The sequence below is a fragment of the Eulemur rufifrons genome, chromosome 19 (assembly GCF_041146395.1).
Source record: "Eulemur rufifrons isolate Redbay chromosome 19, OSU_ERuf_1, whole genome shotgun sequence".
NCBI lineage: Eukaryota > Metazoa > Chordata > Mammalia > Primates > Lemuridae > Eulemur > Eulemur rufifrons.
In genome coordinates this window covers 64,725,793-64,744,040 of record NC_091001.1, presented here as the reverse complement: position 1 = coordinate 64,744,040, position 18,248 = coordinate 64,725,793, and the positions used below count along the sequence as shown (strand labels likewise).

Genomic DNA, 18,248 nt, shown 5'->3' with positions numbered 1-18,248 from the left:
GAGAGTGAGACACTGTCTCTAAAAACAAAAGTTAAAAAAATAAAATTCCCTAAGAGAAACTCAAGCCAGTTCTATTTTAATGGATTCCTTCTCTTAAGGGGTTATAGGTAATGAGCCCTGTATTGTATATATGAGGTTTATTGATATTCAATTAGAATAGGAATGTTAACTTAAGCAATTTTTTTTTTTTTTTTTTTTTTTTGAGACAGAGTCTCACTTTGTTGCCCAGGCTAGAGTGAGTGCCGTGGTGTCAGCCTAGCTCACAGCAACCTCAAACTCCTGAGCTCAAGGGATCCTCCTGTCTCAGCCTCCCGAGTAGCTGGGACTACAGGCATACACCACCATGCCCGGCTAATTTTTTCTATATATATTTTTAGCTGTCCATATAATTTCTTTCTATTTTTAGTAGAGATGGGGTCTCGCTCTTGCTCAGGCTGGTCTCGAACTCCTGAGCTCAAACGATCCGCCCACCTCGGCCTCCCAGAGTGCTAGGATTACAGGCGTGAGCCACCGCGCCCGGCCTTCTTAAGCAAATTTTTATGTTACTATTTTGTTAGTTTAGCTAATACTAAAGAGCTGACGATAATATATTATTGATTAGCCTTCAGTCTAATCCATAATTTTATTTTTTTCAGGGGGAAGGTGGACTTAGGGAGGCGTGGGTGGGGAGGTAATGTGAAACTAATTCATAATTTTAAAATACTGTTTTTTAAGACAAAAGATCAGTTACTATGACACAAATGAAAAAGTATAGTTCATTTATTTTTTTGAAGAGTATAGTTAATTCAAATACAAATTTATGCTGTTACTCTCCTAGTTGCTTTTAAATTTTATCCAGATTTTCTATAGATATGATTGGTTTCAAATGAAGAAACAGCTCTGATATAATATGTGAATCACAAAACGGTCAGGAATGCTTTGATGTTTCTGAAAATGTGGAGGACTAGAAACCACTTAGATTCTGTATTCTATTTCCTACAGTTTATACTTCTTGACATAGTCGTCTTGATTTTATTGAGGTACCTGATGTTACAATGATTCTTTTACAATTAAATATTAAAGAAGATATTCAGACTTAATTTTCAAAAATTCATAGAAATTGTTTGTTACCCTAAAGTATTTTCATTTGCTCCTTAACATGCTTTAGGTTTTAAAGTTACGGGCTATTTGAGAAGTTGATGATTTTTTCTTTTTTTAACCCCTCTATCAGGCCCAAAATTGAATGCTCTAAGAGTAAGTCATTCTTATGATCACATGCCAGATGTTGGTCCTGCTCCATTTTCTCATTTTTTCTCAACTCAACCAGTGTCTCTTTAGAGTGGTCTAGAGGAGGAAAACTCACCTGATTCCAAAAATTTATGCACTTCTGGCCCTTAACCATTTAAACCTACCTTCTAAAATTGAGACACTGAAAGTGACCTAGGTACTTGAATATATGGAGATGTGTGATGTGTTATGTATCCGGAAACCAAATTTGGATGATTTCATCAGCAGTGAGTTAGTTCATCAACAAAATGAAGATTTTCCCAGTGTGTACTATGTTGCTGGCACAATGCTTAATAAGGTCTAGTCATACAGAGAAGCTTAATTATATTTTCATTTATAGTTTGTATAGACATTTGTAGTTTATAGTGGCCTGCTTTATCAAAGATGAGAAAAGTCACTAGGTAAATTAATAAACACATCAATACCATCAGATAAAATTTGTAAGGGGAAAATGCAAATTAAATAAGCCCAACGAGGCTATATACACCCCACTTTATTTTTTTTGATGGGAAAAAGGTACTTTTAGAGCAGATGTAGATGAAATTTTTCATTTTTGCTTAAAAGAACATTGTACTGTTCATGTTCTTACCATTTGATGACTCAGTGGGAAGTAAGGGAGCTAGTTTAAACCACAGTGCTATGAAGAGGAAACTATATATGGTAAAATCTATTTCTTAAACACAGCCTTATTGCACACAATGAGAGAACTAAGTCACCAGGTCTTAAAATGATTGGCATGGGGGAGGAATTTCAAGAATTAAACTGATACCAAAAGAATGGTTTAGAAAAGAATATTTTCTTTGTATTTTGTCGTTAGATTTTTAAAAATATTGGGATTTTTTTTGCAAGAAAGGAATAGACTGTGGATTAGTTTTATGTTGAAAATGAATTATTTTGGTTCTTGTTATAACTGTTAATGCTTTCACATTTGAAGTAATGTGAAATAGTGCAGTTTTTGCTATTTTGACAGAATATCTAATACGTGTCCTATAAGAATGCTAGTACTGGATTGCATGACAGTATCTGCTTCGAATAAGCTGCTTAAGAAGAATACATAGTTTTATTAATAAGTGATATCTTTAATTTGAATTGAAAGCCAAATTTTTATTTCTTTTTAAAGCAGTAATAGTGGGTTTACAATTGTTTTTTATAGTTTCAGGGATCTCAATTTTTGTCTTCTAACTTTAGGTACTTGGCAAATGGTTTGTTGCTTAAAATATACTGAAACAATTTTAAGATATGACCTACTCATTCGAACAATTACAATCAGAAATTGAGGAATACAATTACTGCTTTGCCATGTTGTGTGTGTCCAGTGTGTGTGGCTCTGGATGAGAGGGATGACATGCCAACCTAGCAGCCTCGTCGCTGCACTAGGATTTGACTTTATCCCTCATCCTAGGTTCCTCCGTCCACCTTCATCTTGTGTTATGATTTCTCATGTAATAAAATCATTTATTTACATTTAGTATTCTGAAAATGGCCCTTAAAAACTGTAGATTCTCTTTTCATTCATTCTGTAATTTTCTTTGAGAATATTTATAGCCATATCAGTGAGCATTTTCAGCCTAATAAATGGATTCTTTTAACCCACTCAATGTCCATATCTGTTCAGTACTTTAAGGTAACATAAGGATTGAATATTCAAATAGTATTTACTTCCTATATTTGGGATATTTGCATAAATTATGAGTAACTGACATTAGGCTGGTGATCGTGACAGATTTTATTTATATAGAAATTTGGGTAGGGTTGGGATAATGATGAGAACACGTTCTCTACCTTTCCATATCATTTCAGTTCATATCAAGTGATCTGGATTTTGAGTTAAGAACAAAAGAGAGTTTGTGATTTGGGAGAGAAGAGTGGGAGGTTTTCTTTTTTTCCCTTTAGTTTGAATATGCCAAAAAAGGTATTAATCTTTTCTTTCAAGGTAATTGTTCCTCCAAGTCATTCCAGGTCACATTAATAAATTATTTGAGAAGATATTGAGGGAAAAAATGACCTAGTGCTCTTGAATTCTGTTTAATGCTCCTTTGGGGTGGGAAATATATTCTAATTCTTCATCGTCAACCACTGTCAATGAGGTGGTAGATATGAGCATGTATTAATAGGTTATCTATTGCACTATTGCATATGCCATCACATCACACTAACTTCAGCCATGAAAAGTAATCCAATAAGGATTGTATTATACTTTTAGAAATGGGTAGCTATACCTGAAAAGTGACCTAGCCTTGGTGGCTCAACGGTAAACTGAGTAGGGCATGGTTTTGTGGGTTTGGAAGAAAACATATCTGAATAGTATATTTTATGTAGTTTCCAAGTGTAAACATGAGGTGAGAGGATAGGAATTCAGGTGATATTGGGAATGTGAAAATTCCTAATTTCGGATGATTTTTCATAAAAGCTTAATCTGTTTGTCATGACTTTAACATATTTAAAAAGCTCTGTTTTTAAAAGACAAGTGAAATTCTGGATGGCAGGATGTTCTAGGCTATTTATAATTAAATGTGGTTCATCAACATTTCCAACGAGGTTGCTGTAGAGATCTTTGAAAATATCAAATTTTTATATTTTGGAGGGCTGGTCAAAAGTCAGTGAGTTCAATATGTTGCTAAGTTTTACCATATCAAACAAAACAGTTTCTTGTCCATAGTTGCTTTCCATCAAGAGGTACATTAATATTTTCTGTCGACCTTTGTGTTATTACAGTCATGTATCACATTCAGGTACAGCATCAGACTCAGGTACTGTTTTCATCCTTAATTCTTCTAAGAATGTATGATGCCCAGAGCCATAGAAAAATAGACTTTTTCTGAATACTAAATACATTTATATTTTAAAATAATCATAGTGTCACGCTGTCAACAGCAAAACTTATAATATTTGTTGGTCAATTACTTAATGCATACTTAATTACGTGCCAGACACCGTTCTAGGTACTTGGGATTCATCAGTAAACACAAAAATCCTTGTATAGCATAGCTTATATTGTTAAAGGGGGTAGAGAGTATGATTGCATTTCCTTATGTAACTTCCTCCTCCTGCTCTGAAAGTTTTAATTGCCTTTTCCTTGCAATGTCTGTTCTTACTAAACAGACTGTATTATTGATATGAGAATTAAAAAGCCTTGGTTTCATTTTAAGTTTTACTGTAGTTGTTAAATCTCCTAGAATATCTGTTTCTTACGCACAAAATGGAAGTATTGTCAGAATCAATGATATGCTTTCCTCGGAGAAGTACACTATCTGAATATGAAATTATGTTACGTGGTATTACTAAATATAAAAATGTAAATAGCCAAAAAGCCTAATAGATGTTTATTTTCATAATATGATGATGTTGGTCCAAATGCCATTTGGTTTTCCGATTCTGGAAAATGAGATTGCTTAAGTGATTTGCCAAGATGAATGAAATCTTACTTTAGAATTGAAACTTTAGTTGTGTTAATTTTCTAGCATTTTTCTTTTTAAAAACACTTAGCATTTGTTCAGTGAGTTTGTCCAGCCCTCAAATACTTTTTGAGTGACCACTGTGTGCCAGGCAGGGCCTCTTAGGTATCGGGCTTCAGCACAAACTGCTTAGCTTCCTGCTCTTGTGGGGCTTTCGCTCTAGTGGGGGGACTTAGGCACTAATTAAGCAGTAAATAAACATAAACTCTGGGAGTAATCAGTGCCATGAAAGAAGTGAAAGGATCAATACTTAATATATTCCATTGGGGAGCGGGGGAGAAAGTAAAAGGAGATGATGCAATAGTTGGCTACTTTTAAAATACTGCATAAATGCAAAGTGGTATTTTTCAGATACCGTTTTTAAATAAATATACTAAACACCTTGACACTAACCTACTTTTTCTGTTTCTTTCCAGTTTGTGAAGTGTGGATATGCAGGCTCTAACTTTCCAGAACACATCTTCCCAGCTTTGGTTGGAAGACCTATTATCAGATCAACCACCAAAGTGGGAAATATTGAAATCAAGGTAATATTTTATTTATTGATAAATGATAATCAAGACATGTAAGGTGTTCTTTTAACTGTAGTTTAACAGTTCTTTTAAGTAGTTTTAAAATATGATGTCATGAAAAGCAAAGGGGGAGAGCAAAATTTCTCATGTTTTAAATTTATATTAACATCTGAATAAGAGCACAAGAACCAAAGCTAATTTCATTTGATTTTGTTTATGTGTGGCGTGATGCCATTACTCTTTGGAGTAAAATACTTAAGTTTTTTACATTGACAGGAAACACTGTATTAGTGACTCAAAGTCCTATTAATTTTTAAAAGAAATCAGCCTGATATTTTTATGTCTTTCAATTGCATATATTTGTCATTATATGTTAGTGTCTCTTTGGGACCTTAGACTTTTTCTTTCTATGTTTTTGTGCCCTGACCCCCCTACTTTTTTATATAGCTAGGCAGGAAAACACAGGATGTAAATCTCAATTGGTTCCTCTTTTCACTAATATAACTGATTTCCATAATGTGCAGAAGGAAGCCATGCAAGTCTATATTTGGCCTTGCACTCATCTACCTTACCATATAAAGAGAGGAGGGAAAGCTTGCATTGCCTACTCGCTGTATTTAACATGAAAGGTTCTACATTAAGGGTGATGGATTTTTCTCCCTTATTAAGGGGATCAGAGATCATGTAGGAATTACATTATTTTAGAAGAATGAAAGAAATAGAAAAATCAAAAGAACAGTGGTCACCAATTGACTTTAAATTCTTCAAGTGGCCTAGGGAGCAAGTTACACAGAATGCATTAGAATTTAGGGGCTTTTATAGTGAATTATTTGTGAATAAGTTAGCATTGTTGGTCCTATCTGGACAGTCTTTGGCAAGACTTCAGTGAACTATAAATTTATGAGTCATTTGAAATGAGTTAGGGTGCTACCTCTTTGGAACATTTGTTTGAGATACCTAGGAAGGTGCTAATAGGTGGTAGAGATTTGCTACTTAGCTCTCTGCAGTTGGGACTAGAGAATTGAGTTACACAAAGAATAAAAATAGACACTGAAACTTAGGTTCTGTACTAGTTTTTTAAAGACTTAAAGTAGTGAATTAATTATTCTGGCCTTTGTTGCATTACAAAAAAATAAAGTGGGACACTATAATTTTTTTAAGGGTCTTTTGGGAAATTTATGGAATTTATTTTTTTGTGAACTCCTTTCATTCTGATAGAATTCTATCTTAAATGAACTTCAACTTGAAATTTAGCTGATAGTAGGATAAACTGCTTAATGAAGTTGGAGGTAATACTTTTTATTTCGTGTTAGGTTTTCAAAGAAAAATGGCTTTTTATGTACTTACGGACGATAACGTGTTTGGGGTATGAAGCTATATCATGTATAGCCATTTTTATTCTCCAACATAGGCACAAATAATTGCACATCTCTTTACACCACTTTCTTTTTAAGGCCAAGTGATACAAATCAACCTTGTCAATATTCTAATAAGACATTTTTGCCAAGGAATTCTCCGGTAGCATTTGCTTGTATGGTTTGTCATTCTGTGTTCTACTGGCTCAGTCCTATTCACTCTACAGTCTTTTAAGCCCCCAAGTTAAATTGTTCTTCCAGTAGAAAACAGTAAAAGAGATCTGTGTCAAATTTAACTTGAGTACAAGAGCTTGGAAAAACAACCCTGAACTATCTAACTCTCTACCTATTCAGCTATACCTTTGCTGTTATTATTTATTTTTCTTAATTAACGTTCTTAAATTCAGTAATGAATTAAACTTTTTGGAGTTTCTGTGCTTAGTAGTTTGACTTGTACATTTTGTGTCTCATTAGCTAAAATGTGGTGGTAGACTAAAAGAAATGGAAATTTAAATCGTTTAATGAATTAATTTTCATTCAGGAATAACTGTCCATGTTAATTTGGCCCTAATTATTAACTCCATAAAATATGGTAATACTGCATCTGACCTCAACCTAATTTGTCTCTATTGCTTGTATGTTTAAAAATTTCAGTGAGGATTTTATTTAGGCCTTTTCTGACTCTTACTTCTACCTTCTCTCTCTTCACCTTTCTTGACCCGTTGAAGTAGAATAACAAAAAGATGGTAAGTGAGGTTACACACATGCTCTCTGTTTGTTTTCCACTTTTGCTTGGTGGGACAGTAGTTGTTGTTTTGTGTCCCTTTAGTATTGGGGGGGTAATTCCATATTTTTATTTTAAGTACTTTGATTTTTAATCTTTTTCATTGCTTCAGTTTGGTAGCAACTAATTAAGTCCTATACTTTCCTGATTGCATACAATGGACCAAACAAGAACTAATTACTAACATAGTTTTGAATTGTTTTCCTTATTTTTCTTGTAGATGAATGTTATTAAAATGGAATGTGTTGTGCATAATACTAGAAACCAAATGGCTTTATTCATATAGGATATGTGTGATTCAGAAAATTGGGGAAGTTTGTTACATTTGGATAAATGCCCTTTATTGACTGGTGTTAAATTGAACATTACCTATCTTAGCCTGTGTATATATTTGCATCCAGTACAGTATCATATGTGTACTTAGTAAACTGAGTAAAACTTTAATATGCTAGAAAAAGAAGAATAAATAAGAGTGACTTGTTTCCCTATCATCCTTATTGATGAGCAGATTTGACAAACTACGGATAAATAAGAAAAAGGTAAAACACCTGTAAAACTTTTCCACAAACAACAGATTCTCCTCCCCCCCAAATAAATACCATTGTGTAGCGCCATTTTTTTTTTCTACTAGAAGGTTGCTGGACCCATTCCAGACATTTGACTCTTTTGTGTGGTGGTCTGAGTGCTTGTGTAGAAGGTATTTTCAAGTTTGTTTTTAATATTGTTTGTAAGAAGATCTGACAAAAATTAATATCAATCATTTCTAATGATGTGATATATTTTAACTAGTAACAGTGACTTTGCAAGGTCTTCCTTTGAATAAACAAAAACATTTAAATTCTTATATTTATTCTAAATAAAAGATGCATTTGTCTTAATATCTTAAGGAAATTACAAAAAGGGTGTACTTGCAGAGAACAGTGTAGGCCTAATTTAACAAAAATTTTTAATGGAATTTCCTTCTAGGGATTTAATTTTGGTTTTACATTTGTGTTTGCTCTATTTTCTAATTTGAGATGACATTGTTCAAAATGATTCTTGACAAATTTATCTATACTACCCGCTTTTTGTGAAGTGTGCCTTTGAAATAGCATTTCAGGCAGTTACTGTGATTTTTCATTCTTTCAGGTAATAATAGGTGATGGTTTAGGCTTGTGGTCCAGTAGTGGGGCAGGTGATATTAGTAAAAACCTAAGGCCTGATCTGATCACTTATAACTTGTTTCTGAGTGATGAGGGCAAGTTATATAACACTCTTAGCATTTTGGGGCTTTGGAAGTTGAAACTGGGGAAGATCATAGGTTCTAGGATTTTTTGATTAAAATTTTAGATGTGGTAAATTTTTTAATTAGATAGCTTCAGTCTCAAGAAATTTTGTGCTTCTTAAATAAGTTAATACTTTTCTTTCATTTTCTTTGTTCAGAGGAAGGTAAGAATACTCAATGCCAGATGTTTCTTTTAATTAATCCTTTGTAGTATATATCGTCCTAGAAGTAGATACATGAGGCTTTCATTAATATTTTGAGTTGGCATTGGATCAGGTAATGCCCCTATTCTTACACAGAATAAAAAGTAAATAGTCTGTTGAAATCAGATTAGACTTATTGTAAATTGGTTGAAATAATATTGATTATATAACTATCTAATTATCTAATCTGTTATCTAGTACAACACTACGATATGGAGAAAAGTAACAAAATTGGGTATTAAATTAGATTTGTTAATGACCAAAAGTGGTATATGTACTTTTGCAGGTATAGATTTTTCACCTAACATTTTATTAAGCAATATTTAGAATGCACAACAATGTTGAAAGAATTTAGCAGTGAAACCTATATATGTATCACCTAGATTCTGACATTAATATATACTATACTGATTTATCACATATCTGTCCATCTATCCCTCCCTCAGTGCATCTTGTTTTTTGATGTATTTCAAAGTAAATTGCATATATCAGTATACTTCTTTCTGAATACTTCAACATATACATGTCATTAACTAGAGTTCATAAATACAGATTTTTACATATTCCTCATAGAAGATCCTAAACAGTTAATATTTAAGAAATTTGAGTAATAAGTTGTAGTAAATTAGCTTCATAAGAGATCAGTCACAACAGAAAATTTTAGTGAACATTTCTAGCATCTGCTTTAACTTTGTTTTCCTTTTTCGTGTTGCTTTCAGTGGATTTTCCAGAAATCTATTTGTTTTTTTAATAGGGTACTCACTCTGGTTTTACCTCTGATCTTTTTTTAAAAATTTTTTTTATTTGTTTTTTAAAAGTCTAAAACTCAGCTGGGCACAGTGGCTCACACCTGTAATTCTAGCACTTTGGGAAGCAGAGACAGAAGGATCTCTTGAGGCCAGAAGTTTGAGACCAGCCTGAGCAATATAGCAAGACCCCATCTCTACCAAAAAATAAAAAATAAATAAAAAGCCATTGTGATGGCATGCACTTGTAGTCCCAGCTACTTAGGAGGCTGAGGCAGGAGGATCGCTTGAGCCCAGGAGTTTGAGGTTGCAGTGCGCTCTGATGATGCCACTGACCTCCTACCTGGGCAACAGAGCATGACCCTGTCTCAGAAAAAAAAAGTTTAAAACTCAATGTATATATTTTTTCAACCCTCTTTTTTAAGACATCTCATGTTAATTTTGCTGCTGCTTTTTTTCCTTTCCCCATACTTTAAACTTAAATAGCACACTTAAGTAGCAAATGGCTTTTTCTGATTCTAGATTTTTAAGTTGAATAATCTGCACATGTAGAAATAAATATTATTATTATTATTTTTTTTTTTTTGAGTCAGAGTCTCACTCTGTTGCCTGGGCTAGAGTGCCGTGGCGTCAGTCTAGCTCATAGCAACCTCAAATTCCCGGGCTCAAGCAATCCTTCTGCTTCAGCCTCCTGAGTAGCTGGGACTACAGGCATTCACACTGCCATGCCTGGCTAATTTTTCTGTATATATTTTTAGCTGTCCAGATCATTTCTTTCTATTTTTAGTAGAGGTGGGGTCTTGCTATTGCTCAGGCTGATCTCGAACTCCTGAGCTCAAACAAGCCGCTCTCCTTGGCCTCCCAGAGTGCTAGGATTACAGGCATGAGCCACTGTGCCCGGCTAAAATGAATATTATTTAACATCTTAACTAGCTGTTTTTGAAAATGAGAATTTTTTTCTTTCTTTTTTTTTTTTTTTTATTTTCAAGACAGACACATTTGGCAACAAAATAAGTTTAAGTTCTAGGACATAATTAGCCTTATAAATACTAAGTGTTACTTTTCAAATGTGGGTCATCTTAAGTATGCTCTCATTAGAGATAAGACTTGTGAGTATTACACTTCATGTGTGATAGCATGGTTTTTCAATATTAAATTTTAAGATTGAAAATGTTGCTAATGAGATACTTTTAAAGAATGAGTTGTTTCCCTATGTCTTAATTTTTTATATCTCTACAAATTCTCATTGATCTTGGCTACGCATATGTGGAAACTTAATATATTCTAATTCCATATGTAGGTAGAAATTTATGAAATTTATGTTGGTACATATAGTGTAATAAAGCAATCATTTTATTTTTTTGCTTCTTTCATTATGCTTTATAGTACTTACATTTATCATTTTTATATTTAGTACAAAGAAATGTGCTGCATGCATTGAGCATTTTCCTGCAAGTTTTTTTTTTCCCTGATGTACTATTTCACATATCACAGGCCTTATTTTTTGAACATTTGAGCAAAAGAAACAGATGAAACCTCATACAAAACCCTCCAAAATATGAAAATGTGGGGTTTATTTGTGCTTATGCTCTTCTTTTGGAAACATATGTGTTAAAGGTAAGGTCAATTTATTGATTTAAACCACATTGTACATAAAAATTTATTATCCGTGATTAAACTTTGCAAGTCATTGTTCTTGATAGAAAAGATTTTTAATTTGTGGAATAAAAACTTTATCTGAAAGTGCCAGAAAGATTAAAATTAATTATTCCCAAGTTTTCTGAAATACCATGGGAATGAATATAATTTTATGCAAAAATTTGGTCTAAAACTTTGATATAACTTTCTAGGATCTTATGGTTGGTGATGAGGCAAGTGAATTACGCTCAATGTTAGAAGTTAACTACCCTATGGAAAATGGCATAGTACGAAATTGGGATGACATGAAACACCTGTGGGACTATACATTTGGACCAGAGAAACTTAACATAGACACCAGAAATTGTAAAATCTTACTCACAGAACCCCCTATGAACCCAACCAAAAACAGAGAGAAGATTGTAGAGGTAAGTTTTTAGATGGACTATGCATATGTGTGTTTCTGTTATGTAATGTTAAATCAAAAATTCTTTCTTTTTTCTTATTGTTGCTATGGATAAAAGGAATAAAATAATTGTTTTCTTTTAAATCCTATTTATTGAGCACATATACTATATGCTAGTCATTTTTATAAGTAGAATATATCAGTAAACAAAACAAAATCCTTCTGTCATGGAACTTATATTCTAGGAGGGGAAAATAGACAAAATAAGTTTTTAATTTAGTGAGTTAATTAAGTTAATTGAGTTTTTAATTAAGTGGGTTAATGATTTGTTAGAAGGTAATACAGTTGACCTTTGAGCAACACAGGGGTTAAAGGCACCTACTCTCCCCCACCCCAGTGCAAACTTAGCTATCTCTTCAATACTTAACTACCTCTTAAATACTTAACTAGTAGCCTGTTGTTGACTATGCCTTACAGATAACATAGTCAACACATATTTTGTATGTTATATGTATTCTATACTGTATTCTTACAATAAAGTAAGCTAGAGAAAAGCAAATATTAAGAAAGTTATAAGGAAGAGAAAATATTATTCATTAAGTCAAAGTAGACCATCATAAAGGTCTTCATCCTCATTGTCTTCATGTTGAGTAGGCTGAGGAAGAAGACAAAGAGGGGTTGGTTTTGCTGTCTCGGGGATGGCAGAGGTGGAAGAAGTGGAGGAGTTGGAAGGGCAGGAAGGAGAGATTTACTGAAAAAAAATCTGTGTATAAGTGAACCTACACATTTCAAACTCGTGTTGGTCAAGGGTCAACTGTGGATGCTAAAGGAAAAAAAATAGAGCGGGGCAAGGGGAGTGAGAGGTTGCAGTTGTACATAGGTTGTGAGAAGGTGATGTTTAAACAAAAATAGGTCAAGAGAGTTAGCCAAGATATATGGGGAAGAGCAAACAAGCCTGGCATGTTAGAGAATCGGCAAGGAACCCAGTGTGGTTGAGAGGAGACTAACAGAAGATGAGGTTGGATAAGTAACGATAGGGCCTTACGGGAGCTAGGCATTTACTCTGAGTGAAATGAAGGACTGTTGCAGGGAAGGGACATGCTGGTTTAGGTTTCTTTGATTGCTGTTGTGAGTTGAGTATACCATAGGGAGGCAAAGTGGAAGATAGAGTAGTTTGGAGAACTTGTCAATTATTTAGGCAAAAGATAATAATGGTAAGCATTGGGGGTAGCAGTAGGTAGAAGTAGTACGAAAGGAGCAGATTGCAGGTCTATTTTGAAGGTCCTAATGCATGCCAAAGAATTTTCTCATGCATTAGATATGGATAATAGAGAAGGGGATAGTCAGGAATGACCCTAAAGGTTTTGGCTTGAGAAACTGGGGAATGGAGTTACTGTCAACTGAGTTGGGGGGAAAAACTGAGAAAAGTGGAACAGAGTTTGAGGGAATGATCAGAACTTCAATTTTGGGCATGTTAAGTTTGGTGGTCCTCATTAGACATCCAAGCAGAAATGTCAAATACATAGTTATATATATAAGATCAAGTTCAGGAGAAAAGACTGGAGATACAAACTTGACAGTCACCAGAATATAGATGATAGAGTTCACCAGAGAAGAGAAGAGTAGACAGTGGTGAGAGGACAAGGGCCAGAGAGAGAAGAAGAGCCAGCAGGAGGAGATTGAAGAGGCAAATGAGGTAAACAGTTAAGAAGAGCAAGAGGGCTTCCTTCTTAATAGTTTAGATAAGTAATTTTTTAAAGATGCTCTTTCATTTTATTGTATACGAGGTAGAAACTTTTGATAACTTTCTATATTTTAGTAGCTTTCCAGTCACTACTTAATGTAAATATGTTGTTCTATATAAATATGTTTAGGTGTTAATGGAAATTTTGAAAAGGGTTTAGAAGAAATTATTATTAGACAATATTTTCAAAGTCTAAATTAAAAGTCAGTGGTTTTTTTTTTGTTTGTTTGTTTGTTTTGTTTTTTTGTCTTACTCTGTTGTTTTGTTTTTGTCTTACTCTGTTGCCTAGCTCACAGCAACCTCAAACCCCTGGGCTCAAGCAATCCTCCTGCCTCAGCCTCCCCGGTAGTTGGGACTACAGGCATGTGCCACCATGCCTGGCTAATTTTTTCTATATATTTTTAGTTGTCCGGCTAATTTCTTTCTATTTTTTAGTAGAGACGGGGGGGGGGGGGGGGGGGGGGGGAGTGTCTCGCTCTTGCTCAGGCTGGTCTCGAACTCCTGACCTGGAGCGAGCCTGCCGCCTCAGCCTCCCAGAGTGCTAGGATTACAGGTGTGAGCCACCGTGCCCAGCCAAAAGTCAGTGTTTGTATTAAGTGTTTTGAAAATTTTAGGTCATAGTTTTAGTTACAGAATCCATGTCATTTCTTATGGTTCATATTTTAATACTCTTAATTGTGAATGTAAATTTGGCTATGATTGATAATGTCCTACTTTAATCTCATTAACAGACTTTCAAGTTGTTATGTGCCGTATATGTATTAATCATTCTCTTCCATTTTCATACCCTGTGGAGGGGGGAAGAAAGGTTGGTGGAATACTAGTCAGAATAGCTAATTGCTTAACTGATGAGTATGTGTTTCAGAGTTGTAAAATTTAAATTCTATATAATTGTCATTGTGGTCAGTTGTAATGTTGATATCTACATATTCAGAGTGATAGGCATCCCTACCAGTCAAGGAGTGCTCAGTAGAAATCACCAAAAAACATCTTGCAGGACGTTCCCAGCTGACCTGGTTTACAGAGAATGAGCATGGGTTTGACCAGTGAGGGCACAAGGGAACTCCTCCTCTCTCTGGGGTATTTCAGCGAGGAGGGAAGTTACAGTAGGGAGGGTTGTTGGCTCAGCAACTAAGCACTTTCTGTATCTGCCAACAATTTGGAATTAACCATTAATTTTCTTCCCATTTTACTTCCTTTTTTTTGTTAACTGCTGAGGGTAGAGCCACAGTGTTAGCCCAGATTGGAGGAGAGCAGTTGAAAGGCTCAGTAGTTAAGCAATTTCTGTATTTTGCCTTTGAATTAAAAGGTAGTTCCCTTAAATGACATCAGTTAGGAAAGTCTTGTTCAAATGCAGAAAGCTTTCTTTTGCACTAATTAACCATTAACTAATACACTCTGAAATCTTTGCTTTATAGCACTTATGAAGTGTGTATCCAAAAATCTGTCCTCAGAATTAGAGCTCTCTGACAGCAGGACTTAAAGGCAAGAGGAGCTGATGAGAACAGAGGACTCTTTCAGTTCCTTTTGATTCTATTTCAGGCAACTAATCTGCTCTGTGACCACGAAGAAAGCATATAGATATTTATCATGTAACATTCTAAATACCATTTTTTTCCCCTTTCTCTCTTTATTTTTAGGTAATGTTTGAAACTTACCAGTTTTCGGGTGTGTATGTAGCCATCCAGGCAGTTCTGACTTTGTATGCTCAAGGTAGGTGAAGCTTAACTGCTAGAAAAATCAATTCAGCAAACATTTATTAAGTGCATGTCATGTCATAGAAATTTGATATTGCAATAAGTTATAAATCCCAGAAAAGTATGTTTTTTATATATATATATATATGTATACCACAATTTGAAATACTTTTAGTTTCTAAAATTAAGATTTCATACACATTTTTATTTGCTTTACTAAACAATGAAGGATTTAAGATTTAAAAAGACTAAAAAAAGATTAAAGATTAAAAAAATTTCTTTTTTAAAAAATAGAATGTTCTCTCTTTTAGGCTATTTTAATTTTAATACAATAAAAAATAAACAGAATTTGGCCTGAAGATTGGCTTGAGTAAAAGAAAAAAAAAAAGTGATCCAAAAACATTAGCAAAAATAATGCTTGTCAAGTATATAATAGATTAATAGGGAGAAGGTAGACATTTGGGAGTGTATTTCCAACTTTTGAGGTGGCTTTAATGTAAGAGACTACTATGTTCTCTTGGCATTATCATTAGCAACTATCTGTTGGGAATAAAATATTGGCCAGGTAGGGAGAGCTCTTTATATTTTTTGATGGTCTTATAAATTCAGCAGGAACTTAGGGAGAATTTATGGGGCTGTCAAATATGTACCAGGTAGTCTTTTAGGTGTTTGAAGTGTAAAGATACCCAGAAGGAACTTGTGAAAAAGAAAGAAATATACAGAAGCATAATTTTGATTCAGCATGTCAGAGCAGCTTTCTGATGAAGCTGATACCTGAATTAAGTCTCACTGCTTAAGTACGTATATGACATGATACTTAGAAATGATATATCCTTTTGCTTTGGTTGCTTATTTTATAACTTTAACAATTTTATATTATGGTTCTGATTCTACACATGGATTAGCAAAAAATACCTTGTAAAAACATAATGAATTTTGGAATATCTTTAGTTCTATATTACTTGAGTAAATAGCTATTGGGTTTTAAAAATATCTTTAGTATTACCTATAGATACTTAGAAAATACTGGCCGGGCGTGGTGGCTCACGCCTGTAATCCTAGCACTCTGGGAGGCCGAGGCGGGAGGATCACTCGAGGTCAGGAGTTCGAGACCAGCTTGAGCAAGAGTGAGACCCCCCATCTCTACTAAAAATAGAAGGAAATTATATGGACAACTAAAAATACATATAGAAAAAATTAGCCAGGCATGGTGGCACATGCCTGTGGTCCCAGCTACTCAGGAGGCTGAGGCAGAAGAATTTCTTAAGCCCAGGAGTTTGCGGTTGCTGTGAGCTTGACGCCACGACACTCTAGCCCAGGCAACAGAGTGAGACTCTGTCTCAAAAAAAGAAAAGAAAAACACTTAGGGGAGTTAAATTTTTTTTTTCTTTTCTTCCAAAAGCTCTTCTGGAAAAGAAGGAGTTAAATTTTTAAAGCAGCTTTTTTTCTTTCACCAAACATAACATGTGCTTTGCATTCTGTTTAGTACAGAGGATATGGTAATAACAGTAAGCTAGACCTGGTATCTTTGCCCTTAAGGAGATGATAGTCAGCTATGAGTAATTTTTCCTTTGAAGGAGGAATCACAACTCACTTGTTACTTTACCAGGTGGGAGGGAGTGCTTATTTGCATCTAGGTAATTTTATTTTCATTTTTAAAAAAATAATTTTAAAAATATTTTATAAAGTATTTTGGAAAATTATATATTAAAATTTTTTAGTCTAAGCTTAAAACCTGTAATAAGAGTTCCAGTTTGCAGGGTGGAAGTGAGACAGTTCTGCAGAAATGAATTTTATTTGAATAAAATTGATGCTAACAGATTTTTCTAGCAATATTCATAAATTTATTTTTGTCCAATGAGAAGATACCCTCTCTCAATTCCGGACATTTAGCTATTTTGTTTAACTATTGACTCCTTAATTTTGAGAAATAATAATAGTTCAGTGATACTAACCAGATTAACTCCAAGTCCACAGTAAAATTTTATTCCTTCTAAACATGGTAACTAGTGCTATCAGTAAAAAAATAAGTAAATAAAAATAGGAAGAAGCATTCAGAACTGTAGAAGGTTTTTGAATAAAAGAAGTGACATGGTGATTTAGGAGGGTGTGTTTGGCTGCATGGTACAGATAGGATTGAGGGAATAACTGGAATTTGGGAATCTGGGTTGGAGGCTAGAGTGGTCAGGGTGGTTTACCTATAAACAAAAAGGTAAGAATCCAGTTGAGCTTTAAAGAAACTGTAGGACTTAAAGTGGAAAGAAGGGATAATCCAGTGACTAAAGGGTGTGGCATTGGAAATGAGTCAAGTATGTTCAGGGAAAAGCCAGTATGTGACCTGATAGGAATGGTAGAAATAAGGTGAGGTTGGTAGGAAGGGCCGTTTGAGAAATAAAATGTAAATCCTGCTTTAGTTGGTATTACTGGAAGTTAATGATGATGATGTGGATTCATCTTTTTTTTCTTTTGCAATGGAAAGTCTTTTATTTAAAAGATTATAACATTAAAAGGCAGTATTTGAGGTTTATGAGGCTTACAGCATAAATCAAGGAAAGACAAATTATATCAACTTAAAAAAGACATGGTTTGGGCCGGGCGCGGTGGCTCACGCCTGTAATCCTAGCACTCTGGGAGGCCGAGGCGGGTGGATCGCTCAAGGTCAGGAGTTCGAGACCAGCCTGAGCAAGACCAAGACCCCGTCTCTACTAAAAATAGAAAGAAATTATATGGACAACTAAAAATATATATATAGAAAAATTAGCCGGGCATAGTGGCGCATGTCTGTAGTCCCAGCTACTCGGGAGGCTGAGGCAGGAGGATCGCTTGAGCCCAGGAGTTTGAGGTTGCTGTGAGCTAGGCTGACGCCACAGCACTCACTCTAGCCTGGGCAACAAAGTGAGACTCTGTCTCAAAAAAAAAAAAAAAAAGACATGGTTTGAATAAATGTATCCAAAGGCAAATCATTACAATTAGATACTACAGTGCCTGCAAATTTCAAATTTGTATTAATAAGAAAGAGAAGGGGAGGGAGCCTCTTCAGGGATGGGAAAATAAATAATATTTAAGTTTTATAGATAATGTGTATCTGGTTAAAATAATTTTTTTCTGTTAGGAAATAAGTTAAAAAAGTTCCCCCCCCACCTTAAATTAATCCTGGTGCAAAAAGTAGAACATTTAA

At 34.4% G+C, this 18,248-nt stretch overlaps 1 protein-coding gene across 2 annotated transcripts in view; it reads left to right on the top strand.

The window, feature by feature from the left end:
- Positions 1 to 18,248, top strand: part of ACTR2 (actin related protein 2) — a 33,305-nt gene that overhangs the window by 1,859 nt on the left and 13,198 nt on the right. Inside the window, exons 2-5 of one of the 2 annotated variants that reach the window (XM_069495173.1) lie at positions 5,138 to 5,248; positions 7,320 to 7,334; positions 11,436 to 11,651; positions 15,014 to 15,086. In XM_069495173.1, the coding sequence (XP_069351274.1) occupies positions 5,138 to 5,248; positions 7,320 to 7,334; positions 11,436 to 11,651; positions 15,014 to 15,086 (415 nt within the window). The remainder of the gene's footprint in view (positions 1 to 5,137; positions 5,249 to 7,319; positions 7,335 to 11,435; positions 11,652 to 15,013; positions 15,087 to 18,248) is intronic. The other variant, XM_069495172.1, reaches the window with a different exon arrangement.